General features: G+C 28.5%; 1 protein-coding gene and 2 long non-coding RNA genes across 3 annotated transcripts; 1 reads left to right on the forward strand and 2 right to left on the reverse strand.

Annotated features, from left to right (window-relative positions):
* Nucleotides 1-5,789: 5,789 nt before the first annotated feature.
* On the reverse strand, nt 5,790-6,339 carry LOC139431455 (uncharacterized). The gene is made up of 2 exons (XR_011641580.1): nt 6,275-6,339; nt 5,790-6,213 (listed from the first exon to the last, which is right to left on the reverse strand). It is a non-coding gene; the product is annotated as an uncharacterized lncRNA (long non-coding RNA).
* A 4,799-nt stretch (nt 6,340-11,138) lies between these two features.
* On the reverse strand, nt 11,139-12,291 carry LOC111422304 (ubiquitin conjugating enzyme 6). Its single transcript, XM_023055511.2, has 3 exons — nt 11,969-12,291; nt 11,624-11,909; nt 11,139-11,562 (listed from the first exon to the last, which is right to left on the reverse strand). Exons 1-3 carry the CDS (start codon nt 12,010-12,012, stop codon nt 11,437-11,439), a joined length of 456 nt encoding a protein of 151 aa, XP_022911279.1. The 5' UTR covers nt 12,013-12,291; the 3' UTR covers nt 11,139-11,436.
* A 2,567-nt stretch (nt 12,292-14,858) lies between these two features.
* Nucleotides 14,859-19,652, forward strand: LOC139431530 (uncharacterized). Its single transcript, XR_011641616.1, has 3 exons — nt 14,859-18,091; nt 18,172-18,556; nt 18,614-19,652. It is a non-coding gene; the product is annotated as an uncharacterized lncRNA (long non-coding RNA).
* The last annotated feature ends 5,187 nt before the right edge of the window (nt 19,653-24,839 follow it).

Here is a 24,839-nt window from a genome sequence, read left to right on the forward strand (position 1 = left end):
TGTAGGAACTGTAATTATCACCTTTTATTCCTTGAAAATTCTCCCTAAAAAGATGCTTTATTGAAATTAAGGAATGAGATAATTAATTTTCAATTGTAAACAAATTTTGTTAACAACTCTTTTTTATTAAATCAATAATAAGGATATTACCTCAAAAATATTAATATTTATACTATTCAGAGGGAAATTAAAATTTCAAGTTAGCAAAAAATTTTATTAACAAACTCTGTTCCAGGAGTAATTCTAAACAAATTTTGTAAACAACATTTTTTGATTAAATTAAAAATAAGGATATGACCTCAAAAATATTAATTTTTATACTATTCAGAGGGAAATTAAAATTTCAAGTTAGCAAAAAATTTTATTAACAAACTCTGTTCCTGGAGTAATTCTAAACAGATTTTGTTAACAACTTTTTTTTATTAAATCAATAATAAGGATATTACCTCAAAAATATTAATTTTTATACTATTCAGAGGGAAATTAAAATTGCAAGTTAGCAAAAAATTTTATTAACAAACTCTATTCCTAGAGTAATTTTAAACAAATTTTGTTAACAACATTTTTTGATTAAATCAATAATAAGGATATTACCTCAAAAATATTAATTTTTGTAGCATACTATTCAGTGGGAAATTAAAATTTAAAGTTAGCAAAAAATTTTATTAACAAACTCTGTTCCTGGAGTAATTCTAAACAGATTTTGTTAACAACATTTTTTTATTAAATCAAGAATAAGGATATGACCTCAAAAATATTAATTTTTATAGCATACTATTCAGAGGGAAATTAAAATTTCAAGTTAGCAAAAAATTTTATTAACAAACTCTGTTCCTGGAGTAATTCTAAACAGATTTTGTTAATAACATTTTTTGATTAAATCAACAATAAGGATATTACCTCAAAAATATTAATTTTTATACTGTTCAGAGGAAAAAATTTTATTAACAAACACTGTTCCTGAAGTAATTCTAAACAAATTTTGTTAACAACATTTTTTGATTAAATCAACAATAAAGATATAACCTCAAAAATATTAATTTTTGGAGCATACTATTCAGTGGGAAATTAAAATTACAAGATATCAAAAAATTTTATTAACAAACTCTATTCCTGCAGTAATTCTAAACAAATTTTGTTAACAACATTATTTAATTAAATCAACAATAAGGATATTACCTCAAAAATATTAATTTTTATACTATTCAGAGGGAAATTAAAATTTCAAGTTAGCAAAAAATTTTATTAACAAACACTGTTCCTGAAATAATTCTAAACAAATTTTGTTAACAACATTTTTTGATTAAATCAACAATAAGGATATTACCTCAAATGTATTAATTTTTATACTATTCAGAGGGAAATTAAAATTTCGAGTTAGCAAAAAATTTTATTAACAAACTCTGTTCCTGGAGTAATTCTAAACAGATTTTGTTAACACCTTTTTTTGATTAAATGAATAATAAGGATATTACCTCAAAAATATTAATTTTTATACTATTCAGAGGGAAATTAAAATTTCAAATTAGCAAAAAATTTTATTAACAAACTCTGTTCCTGGAGTAATTCTAAACAGATTTTGTTAACAAGATTTTTTGATTAAATCAACAATAAGGATATTACCTCAAATGTATTAATTTTTATACTATTCAGAGGGAAATTAAAATTTCGAGTTAGCAAAAAATTTTATTAACAAACTCTGTCCCTGGAGTAATTCTAAACAGATTTTGTTAACAACTTTTTTTGATTAAATGAATAATAAGGATATTACCTCAAAAATATTAATTTTTATACTATTCAGTGAGAAATTAAAATTTCAAGTTAGCAAAAAATTTTATTAACAAACTCTGTTCCTCGAGTAATTCTAAACAGATTTTATTAACAAGATTTTTTGATTAAATCAACAATAAGGATATAACCTCAAAAATATTAATTTTTTTAGCATACTATTCAGTGGGAAATTAAAATTTCAAGTTAGCAAAAAATTTTATTAACAAACTCTGTTCCTGGAGTAATTCTAAACAGATTTTGTTAATAACATTTTTTGATTAAATCAACAATAAGGATATTACCTCAAAAATATTAATTTTTATACTGTTCAGAGGAAAATTAAAATTTCAAGTTAGCAAAAAATTTTATTAACAAACACTGTTCCTGAAGTAATTCTAAACAAATTTTGTTAACAACATTTTTTGATTAAATCAACAATAAAGATATAACCTCAAAAATATTAATTTTTGGAGCATACTATTCAGTGGGAAATTAAAATTACAAGATAGCAAAAAATTTTATTAACAAACTCTATTCCTGGAGTAATTCTAAACAAATTTTGTTAACAACATTATTTAATTAAATCAACAATAAGGATATTACCTCAAAAATATTAATTTTTATACTATTCAGAGGGAAATTAAAATTTCAAGTTAGCAAAAAATTTTATTAACAAACACTGTTCCTGAAGTAATTCTAAACAAATTTTGTTAAAAAAAATTTTTGATTAAACTAACAATCAAGATATTACCTCAAAAATATTAATTTTTTTGATATACTATTCAGTGGGAAATTAAAATTTCAAGTTAGCAAAAAATTTTATTAACAAACTCTGTTCCTGGAGTAATTCTAAACAGATTTTGTTAATAACATTTTTTGATTAAATCAACAATAAGGATATTACCTCAAAAATATTAATTTTTATACTGTTCAGAGGAAAATTAAAATTTCAAGTTAGCAAAAAATTTTATTAACAAACACTGTTCCTGAAGTAATTCTAAACAAATTTTGTTAACAACATTTTTTGATTAAATCAACAATAAGGATATAACCTCAAAAATATTAATTTTTGGAGCATACTATTCAGTGGGAAATTAAAATTACAAGATAGCAAAAAATTTTATTAACAAACTCTATTCCTGGAGTAATTCTAAACAAATTTTGTTAACAACATTATTTAATTAAATCAACAATAAGGATATTACCTCAAAAATATTAATTTTTATACTATTCAGAGGGAAATTAAAATTTCAAGTTAGCAAAAAATTTTATTAACAAACACTGTTCCTGAAGTAATTCTAAACAAATTTTGTTAAAAAAAATTTTTGATTAAACTAACAATCAAGATATTACCTCAAAAATATTAATTTTTTTGATATACTATTCAGTGGGAAATTAAAATTTCAAGTTAGCAAAAAATTTTATTAACAAACTCTGTTCCTGGAGTAATTCTAAACAGATTTTGTTAATAACATTTTTTGATTAAATCAACAATAAGGATATTACCTCAAAAATATTAATTTTTATACTATTCAGAGGGAAATTAAAATTTCAAGTTAGCAAAAAATTTTGTTAACAAACACTGTTCCTGAAGTAATTCTAAACAAATTTTGTTAACAAAATTTTTTGATTAAATCAACAATAAGGATATAACCTCAAAAATATTAATTTTTGTGACATACTATTCAGTGGGAAATTAAAATTTCAAGTTAGAAAAAAATTTAGAAATTTTTGATTTGATCAATAATTTAGAACATAACCTAAAAAAAGTTTTTATATATATATTTTTTATAGAGAAAATTGTTTTAGAATTTAATTTAGAACAACTTTTGTATGAAATTTTCTGCTGAGAACGAGTGGAGGGGGGAAATCCTATCGTTTTGTTACAAAAGTTCCGTGTTTTTTGTAAAAATAAAAATTTAGCTTGTCTTTGGTCTTTTCTCTTTTCATCGATTGAGTCAGAACGGACATCTCCGTTTTTATATAATATAACTTTTTCTGGTTATATTTAATAAAATACACGATGAACTTGGAATCCACTTTATCTAAACTTCTTAATACGGAGATATCCGTTCTGATTGAATGGATGAAGACAGAAAAGACCAAAGACAACATAAATTTTTGACATCAAGCGATAGAACTCAATGTTGCACTGAAATAAAATAAAGATGACTCATCGTTCTATTTTGGTTATATTTAATAAAATACACGATGAACTTGGAATCCATTTTATCTAAACGTTTTATTAGTAATCAATGGTAGCACTCGGAAATCGGAGCATGATACAAAAAAACTTTTAGAACAAAAGTTGTTGCAAATTTTATTCATGCCAATATTGCTCTCTTCTACTCTTGCTCTCAGATGCCACAATATTGAGAAAAATAAAAAAATATGAAAATTTGATGAATTCATTGTTTTACTACAAGTTAATGGGTAGCACTCGGGAATCGGAGCATGTTACAAAAAAACTTTTAAATCAAAAGTTGTAGCAAATTTTATTCTTACCAATATTGCTCTGTTGTATTCTTGCTCTCAGATGCGTCAATATTGAGAAAAATAAGAAAATATGAAAATTTGAAAAATTTGTTGTTTTACTACATGTTAATGGGTAGCACTCGGGAATCGGAGCATGTTACAAAAAAACTTTTAAATCAAAAGTTGTAGCAAATTTTATTCTTACCAATATTGCTCTCTTCTACTCTTGCTCTCAGATGCGTCAATATTGTGAAAAATACAAAAATATGAAAATTTGACGTTTTTCGTTGTTTTATTTGTAGTTAATGGTAGCATTTGAGAATAGGAGCATGATACAAAAAAACTTTTAAAACAAAAGATGTAGCAAATTTTATTCTTACCAATATTGCTCTGTTGTATTTTTGCTCTCAGATGCGTCAATATTGAGAAAAATGCGAAAATATGAAAATTTGAAGAATTCGTTGTTTTACTAGTAATTAATGGTAGCATTTAGGAATCGCAGCTTGATACAAAAAAACTTTTAGAACAAAAGTTGTGGCAAATTTTGTTCTTACCAATATTGCTCTGTTGTATATTTGTTCTCAGATGCGTCAATATTGAGAAAAATAAGAAAAATATGAAAATGAAGGTTTTTGGTAATTCAAATCTGTTGTAACTAGGGCACGGCACTTTTGTAACAAAACGATACGATTTCCCCCATCCACTCGTTCTCAGCAGAAAATTTCATACAAAAGTTGTTCTAAATTAAATTCTAAAACAATTTTCTCAATAAAAAATATATAAAAATATTTTTGAGGTTATGTTCTTAATTATTGCTCAAATCAAAAATTTTTATTAACAATATTTGTTCAGAATTACTTCAGGAACAGGGTTTGTTAATAAAATTTTTTGCTAACTTGAAATTTTAATTTCCCTCTGAATAGTATGCCATCAAAATTAATTATCTCGATAATTATTGGTTTAATCAAAAAATGTTTTAAATAAAATTTGTTCCAATTTCGATTTTGAATCAATTATCTTAATACAAAAATTTTACATCTCTATTAATTAAGCATCTAAGTGTGGTTATGTGTAAAAACGGAAAAATTATTATTTTGGGGTTATCTCCTTAATTATTGATTAAATCAAAAAAAATTGTTGACAAAGTTTGTTTAGAATTATTTCAGGAACAATTTTTGTTAACAGAATTTTTTTCTAACTCGAAATTTTAATTTCCCACTGAATAGTATGCTTCAAAAATTAGTATTTTTGAGGTTATATCCTCAATTGTTGATTTAATCAAAAAATGTTAACAAAATTTGTTTAGAATTACTTCAGGAACAGAGTTTGTTAATAAAAATTTTTGCTAACTTGAAATTTTAATTTCCCACTGAATAGTATGCCATCAAAATTAATTATCTCAATAATTATTGATTTTATCAAAAAATGTTTTAAATAAAACTTGTTCCAATTTCGATTTTGAGCCAATTATCTTAATAACAAATTTTGGCATCTCTCTTAATTAAGCATCTAAGTGTGATTATGTATAAAAAGGGAAAAATTCGTTTTCAATTTATAATAATTTATTATCATTAAATTCCATACTTTTTTAATCATAATAAAATAACATTAGACACAACGTCGCTTTTCCTTGGAGTTAAAAAGGGGTAAATAATAATAATATAAAGAAATAAGGGGAGCAAAATAAAGAAAAAGTTCTATTTAAATAACTTACAGGTTAAAGTTAAAGGGGGCAGCAAAAAAACAATTCAATATAGTAGCAATGAGACATAATATAATAATTTAGACGTTTTTGTGAAACTCTCAACACCTCTTCTTTTTATCTTCCTCCTTCCAATGCTGCTAATCGATGAAACTCTGCTCCACGCACGCCTTCACTCTCTTCTCATACTCCCTCCTATTTTCTTTATAAAGCTGAGCAGCCATTGAATTTGCTGGGGAATTCGGATTTGGATCACTAAGTAAAGACTAAAGAGACAAAAAGTGAATTAAAATGATATTTTAAGCTTATTTTTGACTCATTTAGTACCTGTATTGAGGTCAGGATTGCAGAAACGTCATAAGTGGGGCTCCATCTGTTCTGTAAAATATCAATATCGGGAGTCCTAGTATGTTATTAAAAAACTTTTAGAAAAAAAGTTGTAGCAAATTTTATTCTTACCAATATTGCTCTCTTCTACTCTTGCTCTCTGATGCGTCAATATTGAGAAAAATGCGAAAATATGAAAATTTGAAGAATTTGTTGTTTTACTAATAATTATTGGTAGCATTTGGGAATCGGAACATGTTACAAAAAAACTTTTAAAACAAAAGTTGTAGCAAATTTTATTCTTACCAATATTGCCCTTTTCTACTCTTGCTCTCTGATGCGTCAATATTGTTAAAAATACAAAAATATTAAAATTTGAAGAATTTGTTGTTTTACTAATAATTAATGCTAGCATTTGGGAATCGGAACATGTTACAAAAAAACTTTTAAAACAAAAGTTGTAGCAAATTTTATTCTTACCAATATTGCCCTTTTCTACTCTTGCTCTCTGATGCGTCAATATTGTTAAAAATACAAAAATATTAAAATTTGAAGAATTTGTTGTTTTACTAATAATTAATGGTAGCATTTGGGAATCGAAGCATGTTACAAAAAAACTTTTAAAACAAAAGTTGTAGCAAATTTTATTCTTACCAATACTGCTCTGTTGTATTTTTGCTCTCAGATGCGTCAATATTGAGAAAAATGCGAAAATATGAAAATTTGAACAATTTGTTATTTTAGTAGTAATTAATGGTAGCATTTAGGAATCGGAGCTTGATACAAAAAAACTTTTAGAACAAAAGTTGTGGCAAATTTTGTTCTTACCAATATTGCTCTGTTGTATTTTTGCTCTCAGATGCGTCAATATTGAGAAAAATGCGAAAATATGAAAATTTGAACAATTTGTTATTTTACTAGTAATTAATGGTAGCATTTAGGAATCGGAGCTTGATACAAAAACACTTTTAGAACAAAAGTTGTAGCAAATTTTGTTCTTACCAATATTGCTCTGTTGTATTTTTGCTCTCAGATGCGTCAATATTGAGAAAAATGCGAAAATATGAAAATTTGAAGAATTCGTTGTTTTACTAGTAATTAATGGTAGCATTTAGGAATCGCAGCTTGATACAAAAAAACTTTTAGAACAAAAGTTGTGGCAAATTTTGTTCTTACCAATATTGCTCTGTTGTATTTTTGCTCTCAGATGCGTCAATATTGAGAAAAATGCGAAAATATGAAAATTTGAAGAATTCGTTGTTTTACTAGTAATTAATGGTAGCATTTAGGAATCGGAGCTTGATACAAAAAAACTTTTAGAACAAAAGTTGTAGCAAATTTTGTTCTTACCAATATTGCTCTGTTGTATTTTTGCTCTCAGATGCGTCAATATTAAGAAAAATGCGAAAATATGAAAATTTGAAGAATTCGTTGTTTTACTAGTAATTAATGGTAGCATTTAGGAATCGGAGCTTGATACAAAAAAACTTTTAGAACAAAAGTTGTGGCAAATTTTGTTCTTACCAATATTGCTCTCTTGTATATTTGCTCTCAGATGCGTCAATATTGAGAAAAATTTAAAAATTTGATGAATGTTTTGTTTTCTATTAGCTAATGGTAACATTCAGGAATCGGAGCATGATACAAAAAAACTTTTAGAACAAAAGTTGTAGCAAATTTTGTTCTTACCAATATTGCTCTGTTGTATTTTTGCTCTCAGATGCGTCAATATTGAGAAAAATGCGAAAATATGAAAATTTGAACAATTTGTTATTTTACTAGTAATTAATGGTAGCATTTAGGAATCGGAGCTTGATACAAAAACACTTTTAGAACAAAAGTTGTAGCAAACTTTGTTCTTACCAATATTGCTCTGTTGTATTTTTGCTCTCAGATGCGTCAATATTGAGAAAAATGCGAAAATATGAAAATTTGAAGAATTCGTTGTTTTACTAGTAATTAATGGTAGCATTTAGGAATCGCAGCTTGATACAAAAAAACTTTTAGAACAAAAGTTGTGGCAAATTTTGTTCTTACCAATATTGCTCTGTTGTATTTTTGCTCTCAGATGCGTCAATATTGAGAAAAATGCGAAAATATGAAAATTTGAAGAATTCGTTGTTTTACTAGTAATTAATGGTAGCATTTAGGAATCGGAGCTTGATACAAAAAAACTTTTAGAACAAAAGTTGTAGCAAATTTTGTTCTTACCAATATTGCTCTGTTGTATTTTTGCTCTCAGATGCGTCAATATTGAGAAAAATGCGAAAATATGAAAATTTGAAGAATTCGTTGTTTTACTAGTAATTAATGGTAGCATTCGGGAATCGGAGCATGATACAAAAAAAGTTTTAGAACAAAAGTTGTAGCAAATTTTATTCTTACCAATATTGCTTTCTTCTACTCTTGCTCCCAGATGCATCAATATTGAGAAAAATTAAAAAATATGAAAATTTAGTGTTTTTCGTTGTTTTACTACAAGTTAATGGTAGCACTCGAAAATCGGAGCATGGTACAAAAAGACTTTTAAAACAAAAGTTGTAGCAAATTTTATTGTTAACAATATTACTTTCTTGCACTTTTGTTCTTAGATACGTCAAAATCGAGATAGATACGAAAATATAAAAATTTTATGAATTTGTTGCGCTTTCAAGTCATTAAAGGTAACACTTTGGAATCGGAGTTTCCTATAAGAAAACTTTTATAACAAAAATTGTTGCAAATTTTATTGTTAACAATATTGCTCTCTTACACTATTGCTCTTAGATACGTCAATATCGAGATAGATACGAAAATATGAAAATTTGATGAATTTGTTGCTCTTTCAAGTTATTAAAGGTAACACTTGAGAATCGGAGCTTGCTATAAGAAAATTTTTATAAGAAAAGTTGTGGCAAATTTTATTCTTCACAATATTGCTCTCTTGCACTTTTATTGTCAGATGCATCAATATCGAGAAAAATTCGAAAATGCTTCACCACGTCATTGATTAGTCGATAGGTTTCGCCTCACTATCCCATTTGTTCGTCATTCTGTATCAAAACTTGCGCTGCATTTACCAACAGGAACTTACCAACACTTAGAAGATGAATATCTTCAATTTATTTTAATTTAAAATTTTTTTTTATAAAGTCCAAGATGTCCAAAAACTAATGATACTTAATTATTATGATAGATAATGAAGAAACGTTCAAAATGAGTCCAAACTCGACATATCTAAGTGTTACAACTCCCAACATATCTTTGTTTTTATAAAATCAAGATGGCCGAAAACAAAACACTAATTATTTGTGTCAGTTATACTTTTAAAACTGAATGTTATGGTAAATATGGGATGTGGCGCATCAAATTAGGTTACAATTTTCTGATTTTGACGAAAATCTTAGTTTTTTTTAATGAAATTAAATATTTATGGAATTAAAGATTGCCGAAAGGAAGTAATTCCTAAATATTAGTGAAGATAATTAATTTTGATGGTAATAATCGGGAATCCGAACATATTACAAAAATATTTTTAGAACTAAAGTTGTAGCAAATTTTATTCTTAGCAATATTGCTCTCTTGCACTTTTGCTCTCAGATGCGTCAATATCGAGATAGATACAAAAATATGACAATTTTATGAATTTGTTGCTTTTTCAAGTGATTAAAGGTAACACTTGGAAAACGGAGCGTGCTATAAAAAAACTTTTAGAAGAAAAGTTGTAGCAAATTTTATTGTTAGCAATATTGCTCTCTTATATATTTGCTCTCAGGTCCGTCAATATTGAGAAATATAAGAAAATATGAAAATGTGAAGAATTCGTTGTTTTACTAGTAATTAATGGTAGCATTTGGGAATTGGAGAACGTTACAAAAAAACTTTTAGAACAGAAGTTGTAGCAAATTTTATTCTTACCAATATTGCTCTCTTATATATTTGCTCTCAGATTAGTCAATATTGAGAAAAATAAAAAATATGAAAATTAAGGTTTTTGGTGATTCAAATCTGTCATAACTAGGGCACGGAACTTTTGTAACAAAACGATACGATTTCCCCCCTCCACTCGTTCTCAGCAGATAATTTCATACAAAAGTTGTTCTAAATTAAATTCGAAAACAATTTTCTCAATAGAAAATATATATAAAAATTGTTTTGAGGTTATGTTCTTCAAATCAAAAAATATTATTAACAAAATTTGTTTAGAATTACTTCAGGAACAGTGTTTGTTAATAAAATTTGTTGCTAACTCGAAATTTTAATTTCCCACTGAATAGTATGCTACAAAAATTAATATTTTTGAGGTTATATCCTTATTGTTGGTTTAATCAAAAAATGTTGTCAACATAATTTGTTTAGAATTACTTCAGGAACAAAGTTTGTTAATAAAAATTTTTGCTAACTTGAAATTTTAATTTCCTTCTGAATAGTATGCCATCAAAATTAATTATCTCGATAATTATTGGTTTTATCAAAAAAATTTTTAAATAAAACTTGTTCCAATTTCGATTTTGAATCAATTATCTTAATAAAAAAATTTTACATTCTCTATTAATTAAGCATCTAAGTGTGATTATGTATAAAAACGGAAAAATTATTATTTTGAGGTTATCTCCTTAATTATTGATTAAATCAAAAAAAATTGTTGACAAAGTTTGTTTAGAATTGTTTCAGGAACAATTTTTGTTAACACAATTTTTTTCTAACTTGAAATTTTAATTTCCCTCTGAATAGTATGCCATTAAAATTAATTATCTCGATAATTATTGGTTTAATCAAAAAATGTTTTAAATAAAACTTGTTCCAATTATCTTAATAAAAAATTTTGGCATCTTTCTTAATTAAGCATCTAAGTGTGATTATGTATAAAAAGGGAAAAAATTCGTTTTCAATTTATAATAATTTATTATCATTAAATTCCATACTTTTTTAATCATAATAAAATAACATTAGACAGAACGTCGCTTTTTCTTGGAGTTAAAAAGGGGTAAATAATAATAATATAAAGAAATAAGGGGAGCAAAATAAAGAAAAAGTTCTATTTAAATAACTTACAGGTTAAAGTTAAAGGGGGCAGCAAAAAAACAATTCAATATAGTAGCAATGAGACATAATATAATAATTTAGACGTTTTTGTGAAACTCTCAACACCTCTTCTTTTTATCTTCCTCCTTCCAATGCTGCTAATCGATGAAACTCTGCTCCACGCACGCCTTCACTCTCTTCTCATACTCCCTCCTATTCTCTTTATAAAGCTGAGCAGCCATTGAATTTGCTGGGGAATTCGGATTTGGATCACTAAGTAAAGACTAAAGAGACAAAAAACGAATTAAAATGATATTTTAAGCTTATTTTGGACTCATTTAGTACCTGTATCGAGGTCAGGATTGCAGAAACGTCATAAGTGGGGCTCCATCTGTTCTGTAAAATATCAAGACATATTCCCCCATCAGCATATACATTTGGATGAAACATGTGGCTCACAAATCGAACCGTAGGGGGTTTATTTGGGTATTCCTCAGTAAATTCAATGGTTAACTTAAAAGTGCCATCTTCAAACGGCGTATCATGTGGCCCAAATATCACCGCGTTCCAAATCATGATGTTATTATCAGTGGGGGCCCCGCTTACCCCCGTTGGAGGATCCTCTTGTAACCTAAATTCGAAAAATTTTTTTTTAATTTAATCGACATAAATTAATCACGAATTATTTACCTTTTAAAATCTCGCATTAAACGTCTTCGGGCGGGCGTGGACATATCGCGGGATTAAAATTTATTAGAAAAACCAACTCAATTTGAGTTCCTTTTTTTTGACAGTTCACTGAAAATCCTAACGGCGGCGAATTTCCGATGACGGCCCCAATTTCACGGGATTAACGCGATTCACGACACTTCGGGCCACCGAAACGAACTTGAATGACATATATAAAGGTAAAAAACGAGTTATTTTCGAGAAGAAATCAATTCGCAACTTTACACGGAGAGGTTAAATAACAATTTTGACAGTCATTGTGGCGAATGGTTCGATACGTCATCGAGGGGGGGCGCTAGCGTCGGTTTTTATTATTTTAATTTTGTTGTTGAAAGATTTCTAATTCGGTTTTAATTTGATTGTTGTTGTTTAATTGAATAATAGGTAGTTTTTAATCGAATTAGCGTTAAATTAATTGAAATAAAAAAATTGATTTGAATCCAAAAAAAAAAAAGATTGGCACCCCTGATTTGATCTGATCTGTCTAATAATTTTCATATTTTTGTATCTACCTCGATATTGACGTATCTAGGGGCAAAAGTGTAAGAGAGCAATATTGTTAAAAATAAAATTTGCTATAACTTTTGTTTTAAAAGTTTTTTTGTAATTTGCTCCGATTATCTTTAATATATTGAGAAAGTAACAAATTCATCAAATTTTCGTTATATCTCGATATTGACGCATCTAAGAGCAAAAATGCCAGAGAGCAATATTGTTAAAAACAAAATTTGCTACAACTTTTGTTCTAAAAGTTGTTTGATAACATACTCCGATTTCCAAATGTTACCATTAGCTAAGAGTAAAACAAGGAAATTCATCAAATTTTTAAATTTTCCTATATTTCTCAATATTGACGCATCTGAGAGCAAAAATACAACAGAATTTGCTACAACTTTTGTTCTAAAAGTTTTTTTGTATCATGCTCCGATTCCTGAATGTTACCATTAGCTAATAGAAAACAAAACATTCATCAAATTTTTAAATTTTTCTCAATATTGACGCATCTGAGAGCAAATATACAAGAGAGCAATATTGGTAAGAATAAAATTTGCAACAACTTTTGTTCTAAAAGTTTTTTTGTATCATGCTCCGATTCCCGAGTGCTACCCATTAACTTGTAATAAAACAACGAATTCTTCAAATTTTCACATTTTCGCATTTTTCTCAATATTGACGCATCTGAGAGTAAGAATACAACAGAGCAATATTAGTAAGAATAAAATTTGCTACAACTTTTGTTTTAAAAGTTTTTTTGTAACATGCTCCGATTCTCGAGTGTTACCCATTAACTTGTAGCAAAACAACGAATTCTTCAAATTTTCATATTTTCACATTTTTCTCAATATTGACGTATCTGAGAGCAAAAATACAATAGAACAATATTGGTAAGAATCTAATTTGCTACAACTTTTGTTCTAAAAGTTTTTTTGCATCATGCTCCGATTTTCGAGTGCTACCCATTAAGTTGTAGTAAAACAACAAATTCTTCAAATTTTCATATTTTTCTCAGTATTGACGCATCTGAGTGCAAGAGTAGAAGAGAGCAATATAGGTAAGAATAAAATTTGCTACAACTTTTGTTCCAAAAGTTTTTTTATACCATGCTAGGATTCCCGAATGCTACCATTAATTACTAGTAAAACAACGAATTCTTCAAATTTTCATATTTTCTTAGTTTTCTCAATATTGACGCATCTGAGGGGAAAAGTAGAAGAGAGCAATATTGGTATGAATAAAATTTGCTGCAACTTTTGTTCTAAAAGTTTTTTTGTATCACGCTCCGATTCCCGAGTGCTACCCATTAACTTGTAGTAAAACAACAAATTCTTCAAATTTTCATATTTTCGCATTTTTCTTAATATCGACGCATCTGAGAGCAAATGTATAAGAGAGCAATATTGTCAAAAATAAGATTAGCTACAACTTTCGTTCCAAAAGTTTTTTTATAACATGCTCCAATTTCCAAGTGTTGCCATTAACAATTTGTAAAATAACGAAATTCATCAAATTTTCATATTTTCGTATTTTTTTCGATATTAACACATCTGAGAGCAAAAATACAAGAGAGCAATATTGTTAATAGTAAAATTTGCAACAACTTTTGTTCTAAAAGTTTTTTTATAACATGCCTCGATTCCTGATTGTTACAACCACTTGAAAAAGCAACAAATTCATCAAATTTTTATATTTTCGCATTTTTCTCAATATTGACGCATCTGAGAGCAAAAGTGAAAGATAACAATATTATTGTTAAGGCATTTAATTGTTATTATAATTTTTATTGTTATTCCGTTTAAATGATTTTCTTAATTTGAATTTATATTTTTTTTGTTGTTTTCCAATTCGTGACGTGTGGTCGAAGTACCACGTTCCGCCCGTGTTGGTTATAACATGAATTTGGTAAAACCGAATATATTCGGCTTTATACCTCAAGCAATGTAACATCGTCAAAATTACATTAAAATTTAGTAAAATAAATTTCAAGAGTTTAATTCTATCACAAAAACAAAGAATAAACGAATCAGCGATTAAACACTAACAATTATTAAGATTTAAATATGCTACAACTTTTGTTCTAAAAGTTTTTTTATAACATGCTAGGATTCCCGAATGCTACCATTAATTACTAGTAAAACAACGAATTCTTCAAATTTTCATATTATCTTAGTTTTCTCAATATTGACGCATCTAAGAGCAATAGTGTAAGAGAGCAATATTGTTAAGAATAAGATTTAAAACAATTTTTGTTATAAAAGTTTTCTTATAGCATGCTCCGATTTCCAAGTGTTACCTATAATAGCTTGAAAGAGCAACAAATTCATCAAATTTTCATATTATCGTATCTATAGAGTATATTTATTTGTAACTCTATATTAATTAATTATATAATAAAATATTAAAAATTAAAATGGAGTATTTGGTAGACTGTTTTATGTTTGTCTACCAGTTTATTTATTATTTTATGACTATAACAAAATCGCCATGGGAAAATACATTATGTTGATATAACAACCCATGGTGATATAACATGATGTTTCTATATAAAAATAATAAGAGTGCGTGATGCGCTACAATTATTCCCCCCTTCAATAAAAATTAAAAATTTAAATTAATGACGATGTTTCAAACATAGAAATAAAAAGAACGAAGAAGGAAAGGAAATCCATAGGGGGTGGTAACAATTGTCTTTAGTCTGCACAAGAAAGACATTATATACGTTGAAATAATAAGTATTTGTTTAAATTATAAAAAGGAAAATTTTACTTTTTTAGGATTTTCTTTAACAGTATTAATATCATGCAAGGTTTCATTCAACAAGAATGCTGGTTGTAAATGATCAATATGTATTGAAGTGTGGCGATTATTCTTTAGAATAACAAAGTATTTATCCATTCTCTTAATAACTTTGAAAGGACCTTCAAATCTGGACGATAAAGAATTTTTTATTCCTTGAATTTTTACAAAAACAAAATTTGATTTAAACAATTCTTTGTGTATGAAAGGTTTTAATTTTGAATGAAAGTTAGTCTGAGTTGGTCTCAAGTTTGCAAAAGATTCACGCAGGCTAATAAGAAGTTGATCTGTGTCTATCGAAGAGTTTGACTTAAGAAAGAATTCGCCTGGAAGACGAAGCGGTTGTCCAAACACAAGTTCAGCAGAAGAACATCCCAGATCTTCTTTTAAAGACGATCTGAGTCCTAATAAAATTATTGGAAGATCGTGAAACCACCTGTTGCTATTACCACGTGCAACAATGGAATTTTTGAGTGTACGATGAAATCTCTCCAAAATTCCATTGCTTTGCGGATGATAAGCAGAAGTACTAATTTGTGTAGCACCAATTAACATGGCAAATTTTGAAAAAAGTTGAGATTCAAATTGTCGCCCTTTGTCATGAGTAATTGTGTGCGGAATACCAAATCGTGAAAAGTAATTTTGAAAAAGTGTATTTGCTATGGTGCTTGCTGAAGTGTCTATAACCGGAAAAGCTTCTGGCCATCGAGTAAAACGTTCAATAACAGTTAAAATATATGAATAACCAGAAGAAGGAGTAAGAGGTCCAACAAGATCTATATGTATATGTTGAAATCTTCCTTGTGGAACATTTATATGCTCTATAGGAGATTTTGTATATTTATTAATTTTAGTTTTTTGACATGGTATACATGATCTAGTCCAAAGATAAATGTCTTTACTCATGTGGGGCCAAAAGAAACGCATCTTTAATAAATGACGAGTTGCACGTATACCAAGATGTGAAACATTGTGAAATTTTTGGAAAATTTGTTTGCGAAATTTTTCGGGAATATAAATTTTAGGAATGGATGTTGAGACATCACACCAAAGAGTTATATCAGGAAAAACTGATTTTTCTTCAACGAGTGTAAAATTAGTATTACCTCGCGATTGGGCTTGTAAGAGATGTTGTAACTGAAGATCTGTAGATTGAGCATGTTTAATCTCTTTTAAATCAGGATAAGAAAAATTGAGGGATTCTATATTAATGCGTGACATTGTGTCTGCAATAATGTTAGAATCGCCTTTAATATACCTGATGTCTGAAGTGAATTGAGATATATAATGAAGATAACGTGTTTGTCTTGGTGTTTTATCTGATTTGGAATGAATGGAATTAACTAACGGTTTGTGATCAGTGTAAATTGTAAATTGGTTGCCGTATAAAAAATGTTTGAAATATTTAATAGATGAATAAATAGCTAAAAGTTCCCTATCAAAAGTTGAGTAATTTATTTGACTAGGTGATAACTTTTTTGAAAAGAAAGCAACGGGTTGGGTCGTATTATTAATAGCCTGAGACAGAACTGCACCCATACCTGTATTAGAGGCATCTGTTGTTAATGTCAAATTGGCTGAAGGATTTGGATGCGCGATATATACGGACTGAGATAATAGATCTTTAGCACGTGAAAAAGAGTTGGTGTGCTCGTCTGTCCACACAGTAATTTGCTTCTGATTATTTTTGCAAAGTGTGGTCGAAAGAGAATGCAAGGGTCCAAGAATTTCAGAAAAATTGGGTACAAATCTGTGATAGAAATTGATCATTCCAAGAAATCTTTGGAGTTCTTTCAGATTTTGAGGTTGAGGAAAATTATTTATTGCTTCAATTTTTGATTGAGTTGGACGAGACCCTTTGGAAGATATATGATGGCTTAAAAAATCTATTGAACTTACTCCAAAAACACATTTAGACGGTTTAATGTTGATTCCAAAACTGTCTAATCTTTCAAAAAGTTGTCGAAGGTGAATTAAATGTTCATTTTTGTCTTTACTAGCAATAAGGATATCATCCAGGTAGACAAAAATGAAACTTAAACCGGAAGTTACTTCATTTATAAATCGTTGAAACGTTTGGGCTGCGTTTTTAACCCAAATGGCATTCTAGAGAACTCATAGAGACCGAAAGGGGTAGTGATAGCGGTTTTGTAGATATCTTCTTCTGCTACTGGTATCTGGTGATACGCTCGTACAAGATCGATTTTTGAAAAAATTGTGCAACCATGAAGGTTCAAATTAAAATCTTGCAAATGAGGTAATGGGTATCTGTCTGGTACCGTTACTAAATTTAACTGACGATAGTCGCCACAAGGACGCCAGTCTTGACAATCTTTCTTAGGTACCATGTGTAAGGGTGAAGCAACAGAAGAAGAAGATGATCTACAAATACCGAGTTCTACCATATCATTGAATTCTCTTTTGGCGATTGCAAATTTAGTTTTGTCAAGTCGTCTCGGCCTACAAAATGGAAGATGTGAATCGGTTATAATATAATGTTTAACATTATGTTTAACAGGTAAATTAAAATCTGGAATAGTGGTTAAATTTGGAAAGGATTTTAAAAGATTTGTAAATTCAGTTTCGATAGAAAATAATTTAGGGGAAGAAATTTCTGAGTTGGCTAACGTGCCATAAGTAGATAAAGTGGTCTTTGAGTCAATCAATTGTCGATTTTTTATATCAACTAAAATGGCGAATTTATTGAGGAAATCAGCTCCAATAATTGGTTTTGTAACATTCGCAATAGTGAAAACGAAAGGAAAATTTCTTCGTAAATTTAAAGAGACGGTTAGTAATTTTTTACCATAAGTATCGATTACAGAACCGTTACCGCAGTAAGTATGGACTGTGAGTCTTTTTGATTTAAGGGATAAAATTTATTTGGAATGACAGAAATGTCAGCTCCGGTGTCAATCAAAAATCGCAGGTTATTTTTATTATCATATACAAAAAGTCTGGAAGATATTTGGTTAATTGATTTTGAAGAAGGTGAGGATTTTTCTATCGAAACTTTAATTAGTTTTTTTGAATTTGAATAGGATGTAGTTGGTTTATTTTTTATTAAATTATGGAATTTACACCAAGTACCTTCACAACTATAAGCTTTGGTACCATATCTGCTATGAAATTTGCAAATGTTTGAACGTTCTCGAGAAGGAGTACGATTGCGCGAACGAAATGAAGAATTGTCATTGTAACGACAATGTGAACAACACTGACGTTGTAAAGAATTTATATCTTCAACACTCTGTTGTAAGTTATTTATTTTATTTTGAATAGATGTAATAGATGTGTGTTGTTGTGTTACAGTTTGCAACAAAGTTTGACAAGTTGAAGTTAAATCACTGATGGCTTTTAATAAAGGAAAATCATGCGTCGAATGTGAATTTTGGGCAGGCGTAATTTCTGAAACTTTTAATGATGAATAAGGACCGGAATTTAAAGAATCCCAAATTTTATCTGCCATCGTTAGTAATTCAAGTGGATCACTTTTTCCAGAGGCCAGTAAGGCAACTGAAATTGTGTGTGGAAGCCTCCTCTTCCAAAGTTTTAAAAGTAAGTCTTGACTTACAACTTGAGAACCACCTGCAGTTACCATCATACCTCGGAAGAATTCAGATGGTTTTTGATTTCCCATCTCTGAACCCGACAGGAGATCATCCAGACGTTTCTCCTCACTTTGTGATAGTCTATCAATTAAAGTTTTTTTAAGAAAAGGATATAAGTTTGTGTCTGGTGGGTTATTAATCACATCAATAACTGATGAAATGATTTCTAACGGTAAATTAGAAATCACCAGATTGTATTTAGCTTTGTCATTCTGCACATTACAAATTGAAAATTTTGCTTCCACCTGAGTAAACCAGATTTCAGGTTTTGATACCCAAAAAGGTGGAAGTCGCACTGCAGAAAAATTTTCGGAAAAATTTTGTGTATCACCAACGTTATCATCGGGCATTTTGAATGAAACCTTGTTTAGTATCGAAGAATCAATGATTGAAAATTAGAAGAATATAATGTCTGACTTATGAGGAATAGAAACAATTGTCACTCACCCAAAAATCAGTTATTATGATGATTAGTTGTAATAGTAGGTTTCTTCTTCTCTTATTTTTCTTAGGTAGATTTTTCTTTTATGAAACGCAGATTTCTTCTTGTCGTAGATTTCTTTATTCCGTATTTCTGGTAAATTTCTTCTTGTCGTTTTTATTCCATGTGTATATTTCGTCTTCTTCTAATTCTTCTTCGATTGGTGTTTATTATAGATTTATTATATGGTTATTATTATATATTTTCTTTTTTGAAAATAGTCGGGGTCACCAATTATAGAGTATATTTATTTGTAACTCTATATTAATTAATTATATAATAAAATATTAAAAATTAAAATGGAGTATCTATCTCGATATTGACGTATCTAAGAGCAAAAGTGCAACAGAGCAATATTGTTAACAATAAAATTTGCAACGATTTTTGTTATAAAAGTTTTCTTATAGTATGCTCCGATTCCCAAGTGTTACCTTTAATCACTTGAAAGAGCAACAAATTTATAAAATTTTCATATTTTCGTATTTATCTCGATATTTACGTATCTTAGAGCAAAAATACAATAGAACAATATTGGTAAGAATAAAATTTGCTACAACTTTTGTTCTAAAAGTTTTTTTGTATCATGCTCCGATTCCCGAGTGCTACCCATTCACTTGTAGTAAAACAACGAATTCTTCAAATTTTCATATTCTTTTATTTTTCTCAATATTGACGCATCTGAGAACAAGACTACAAGAGAGCAATATTGGTAAGAATAAAATTTGCTGCAACTTTTGTTCTAAAAGTATTTTTGTATCATGCTCCGATTTTCGAATGCTACCCATTAACTTGTAGTAAAACAACGAATTCTTCAAATTTTCACATTTTCGCATTTTTCTCAATATTGACGCATCTGAGAGGAAGAGTAGAAGAGAGCAATATTGGTATGAATAAAATTTGCTACAACTTTTCTTCTAAAAGTTTTTTTGTAACATGCTCCGATTTCGATTGCTACCATTAACTTGTAGTAAAACAACAAAAAACACCAAATTTTCATATTTTTGAATTTTTCTCAATATTGGCGCATCTGAGAGCAAGAGTAGAAGAGAGCAATATTGGTAAGAATAAAATTTGCTACAACTTTTGTTTTAAAAGTTTTTTTGTAACATGCTCCGATTTCGAGTGCTACCATTAACTTGTAGTAAAACAACAAAAAACATCAAATTTTCATATTTTCGCATTTTTCTCAATATTGACGCATCTGAGAGCAAGAGTAGAAGAGAGCAATATTGGTAAGAATAAAATTTGCTACAACTTTTGTTTTAAAAGTTTTTTTGTAACATGCTCCGATTTCGAGTGCTACCATTAACTTGTAGTAAAACAACAAAAAATATCAAATTTTCATATTTTTGAATTTTTCTCAATATTTACGCATCTGAGAGCAAGAGTAGAAGAGAGCAATATTGGTATGAATAAAATTTGCTACAACTTTTGTTCTAAAAGTATTTTTGTAACATGCTCCGATTCCCGAGTGCTACCATTAATATGTAAAGGGGTTTTCATCCATATTGGTGTTTTATGTTTAAAAAATAAAACTATATTTAATACTCCAATATATTATTTATTGTTGACTCTACCGCTTTCGGCTTAAGCCATCATTCGGCTTGAGCCCGTTTAAAATTGTAAAACAACATAAATCTTCAAATTTAATACCGAATGAAATTTCTAACCTATATTCTACAAGACTCCTGATGATGTCTTAAGCCGAAACCGGTAGAGTCAACAATAAATATATTGGAGTATTAAATACAGTTTTATTTTTCAAACATGCTACCATTAACTTGTAGTAAAACAACTAATTCTTCAAATTTTCACATTTTCGCATTTTTCTCAATATTGACGCATCTGAGAGCAAGACTACAAGAGAGCAATATTGGTAAGAATAAAATTTGCTACAACTTTTGTTTTAAACGTTTTTTTGTATCATAATTCGATTTTCGAGTGCTACCATTAACTGCTAGTAAAACAACGAAAAACATTTAATTTTCAAATTTTTGTATTTTCGGGTTTCAATGTCAACCTTAATTTTGTGATATTCATAATCTTTACGAAAAATCCTTTAAAATGAGTCCAAACACGATGTGGTTATCTCAAAAAATAACAGAGATATTAACATTTTTAATGTTTTGTAGCCAACTTCACTTTGTTAACTTTAAATTTATTGTTTTTTTGTTGTAACTTTGTTATTTTTTGAGATAAAATAGTCGAGTTTGGACTCGTTTTAAAGGGTTTTTCGTAAAGATTATGAATATCACAAAATTAAGGTTGACATTTAAAACCGGAAGTCGATCATTAAAGGTTATTTTTAAGTTATTTATGGTTTATTTGTATTTATTTTAATGAATTGATACCAAACTCGACATAATTGGGTTAAAAAATAAAAAAGCTAGGTTAAAAACTCTCAAATGTCAAAATTAAATATAACGATTTTTTGATAAATATTGAAATGATCTTAATAAGTATCAAAATTGCTTTAAGTTGATACCAAACACGATATATTTGGGTTAAAGAATAAAAAAGTTAGGTTATAACTGTCAAATGTCAAACAATCGCCATTTTTTTTTGTTAAAAATTAAGATATCTCGATAACGGTTGGAGATAAATAGGTCGAGTTTGGGCTCATTTTAAAGGATTTTTAATTTTCTATACATTTATGTCAAAAAAACACCATTATAATTAAAAAAATTTCTGAATTGTTGCTTATTAAGAAATAAATACGACTTCATCCGACTAATCCAAAAAACGTTTACCTGGACAAGAATGACATTTCCGATTAATAGCAAGACAATCTTTGTGATCGCGATTACTTCTCCCACAGCTATAACATTTTTGCTTGACCTTACAAATTAATTGTTTGTCCTAAAATTTTCATATCTTCGTATCTATCTCGATATTGACGCATCTAAGAGCAAAAGTGCAATAGAGCAATATTGTTAAGAATAAAATTTGCAACAAATTTTGTTATAAAAGTTTTCTTATAGCACGCTCCGATTCCCAAGTGTTACCTATAATAGCTTGAAAGAGCAACAAATTCATCATATTTTCGTATCTATCTCGATATTGACGCATCTAAGAGCAAAAGTGCAAGAGAGCAATATTGTTAACAATAAAATTTGCAACAAATTTAGTTATAAAAGTTTTCTTATAGCAAGCTCTGATTCCCAAGTGTTACCTGTAATCACTTGAAAGAGCAACAAATTCATCAAATTTTCATATTTTCGTATCTATCTCGATTTTGACGTATCTAAGAACAAAAGTGCAAGAGAGCAATATTGTTAACAATAAAATTTGCAACAATTTTTGTTATAATAGTTTTCTTATAGCATGCTCCGATTTCGAAGTGTTACCTTTAATAACTTGAAAGAGCAACAAATTCATCAAATTTTCATATTTTCGTATCTATCTCGATATTGACGTATCTAAGAGCAAAAATGCAAGAGAGCAATATTGTTAACAATAAAATTTGCAACAATTTTTGCTATAAAAGTTTTCTTATAGCATGCTTCGATTTCCAAGTGTTACCTTTAATCACTTGAAAGAGAAACAAATTCATACAATTTTCATATTTTCGTATCTATCTCGATATTGGCGTATCTAGAAGCAAAAGTGCAAGAGAGCAATATTGTTAGCAATAAAATTTACTATAACTATTGTTTGAAAAGTTTTTATGTAATTTGCTCCGTTTCCCGAATGTTACCATTATGGTGAGTTTAGACATGCATGGATTTAGTGGCGCCAATACAAACCGGCGCGCCAGTAAAATTAAAGGGCATGTGTAAACATCAACTGTCATGCAAGCTGAAATCATACATGCATCAATAGGAAAAGTCTACACCCTTCTGAAGTCACTGGCGCCAGTGATGAATCTAAAAACATATAACCATGACAACATAGATGAGTATTCACAAAACACAACATTTTTTAATGTCAAATTTACGTTATGTTTCATTGCATTCATAATTAAAACCCAATTACGTTAACAGATTCAAAGATAACGTTTAATTATCCACATTAAACCTAGAATATATCTATTTTCGTTTCGGTTGCGGTCCTAATTTGTGTATATAGTTGTAGTACACTTTAAAAATAAAACTGGCGTGTTACTTATTTTTGTTTTCGCACATGTAGTGTAAACCTTTACTGGCGTGCAAACAGAACTGGCGTCACTAAATCCATGCATGTCTAAATTCACCTTTATGCAATAAATGCAATAAATTTATCCAATTTTCATATTTTCGTATTTTTCTCGATATTGACGCATCAAAGAGCAAAAATGAAAGAGAGCAATATTGTTAACAATAAAATTTACTATAATTATTATATTAAAAGTTTTTATGTAATATGCTCCGTTTCCCGAATGTTACCATTATGCAATAAATGCATTAAATTCATCAAATTTTCATATTTTCGTATCTATCTCGATATTGACGTATTTAAGAGCAAAAGTGCAAGAGATCAATATTGTTAACAATAAAGTTTGCAACAATTTTTGTTATAAAAGTTTTCTTACAGCATGCTCCGATTTCCAAGTGTTACCTATAATAGCTTGAAAGAGCAACAAATTCATAAAATTTTCATATTTTCGTGGATATCTCGATATTGACGTATCTAAGAGCAAAAGAGCAAGAGAGCAATATTGTTAACAATAAAATTTGCATCAATTTTTGTAATAAAGGTTTTCTTATAGCAAGTTGCGATTTCCAAGTGTTACCTTTAATACCTTCAAAGAGCAAGGAATTCATCAAATTTTCACATTTTTGTATCTATCTCGATATTGACGCATCTGAGAGCAAACGTGAAAGAGAACAATATTGTTAAGAATAAATTTTGCTACAACTTTTGTTCTAAAATTATTTTTGTAACATGCTTCGATTCCCGAATGTTACCATTAGCTAATAGTAAAACAAGGAAATTCAACAAATTTTCGTATTTTTCTCAACATTAATGAATCTGAGAGCAAATATACAAGAGAGCAATATTGTTAAGAATAAGATTAGCTACAACTTTTGTTTTAGAAGTTTTTTTATAACATGCTCCGATTTCTAAGTGTTACCTTTAACAATTATAGAACAACGAAATTCATCAAATTTTCACATTTTCGCATTTTTCTCAATATTAACGCATCTGAGAGCAAGACTAGAAGAGAGCAACATTGTTACCAATAAAATTTGCTACAACTTTTGTTCTAAAAGTGTTTTTGTATCATGCTCCGATTTCCGAGTGCTACCATTAACTATTAGTAAAACCACTAAAATCATCAAATTTTCATATTTTCTTATTTTCCTCAATATTGACGCATCTGAGAGCAAAAGTACAACAGAGCAGTATTGGTAAAGCTAAGTGTCTACTTGAGAGAAACTTCACCATGTCCACTAGTGAAATATGTCCGTGCTATGGAAAGGAAAATTTATTTTCTTTCAGTGTTTTGTGTAAATATGGATGTAAA

This window comes from Onthophagus taurus, chromosome 10 (assembly GCF_036711975.1).
Source record: "Onthophagus taurus isolate NC chromosome 10, IU_Otau_3.0, whole genome shotgun sequence".
Classification (NCBI taxonomy): Eukaryota; Metazoa; Arthropoda; class Insecta; order Coleoptera; family Scarabaeidae; genus Onthophagus; species Onthophagus taurus.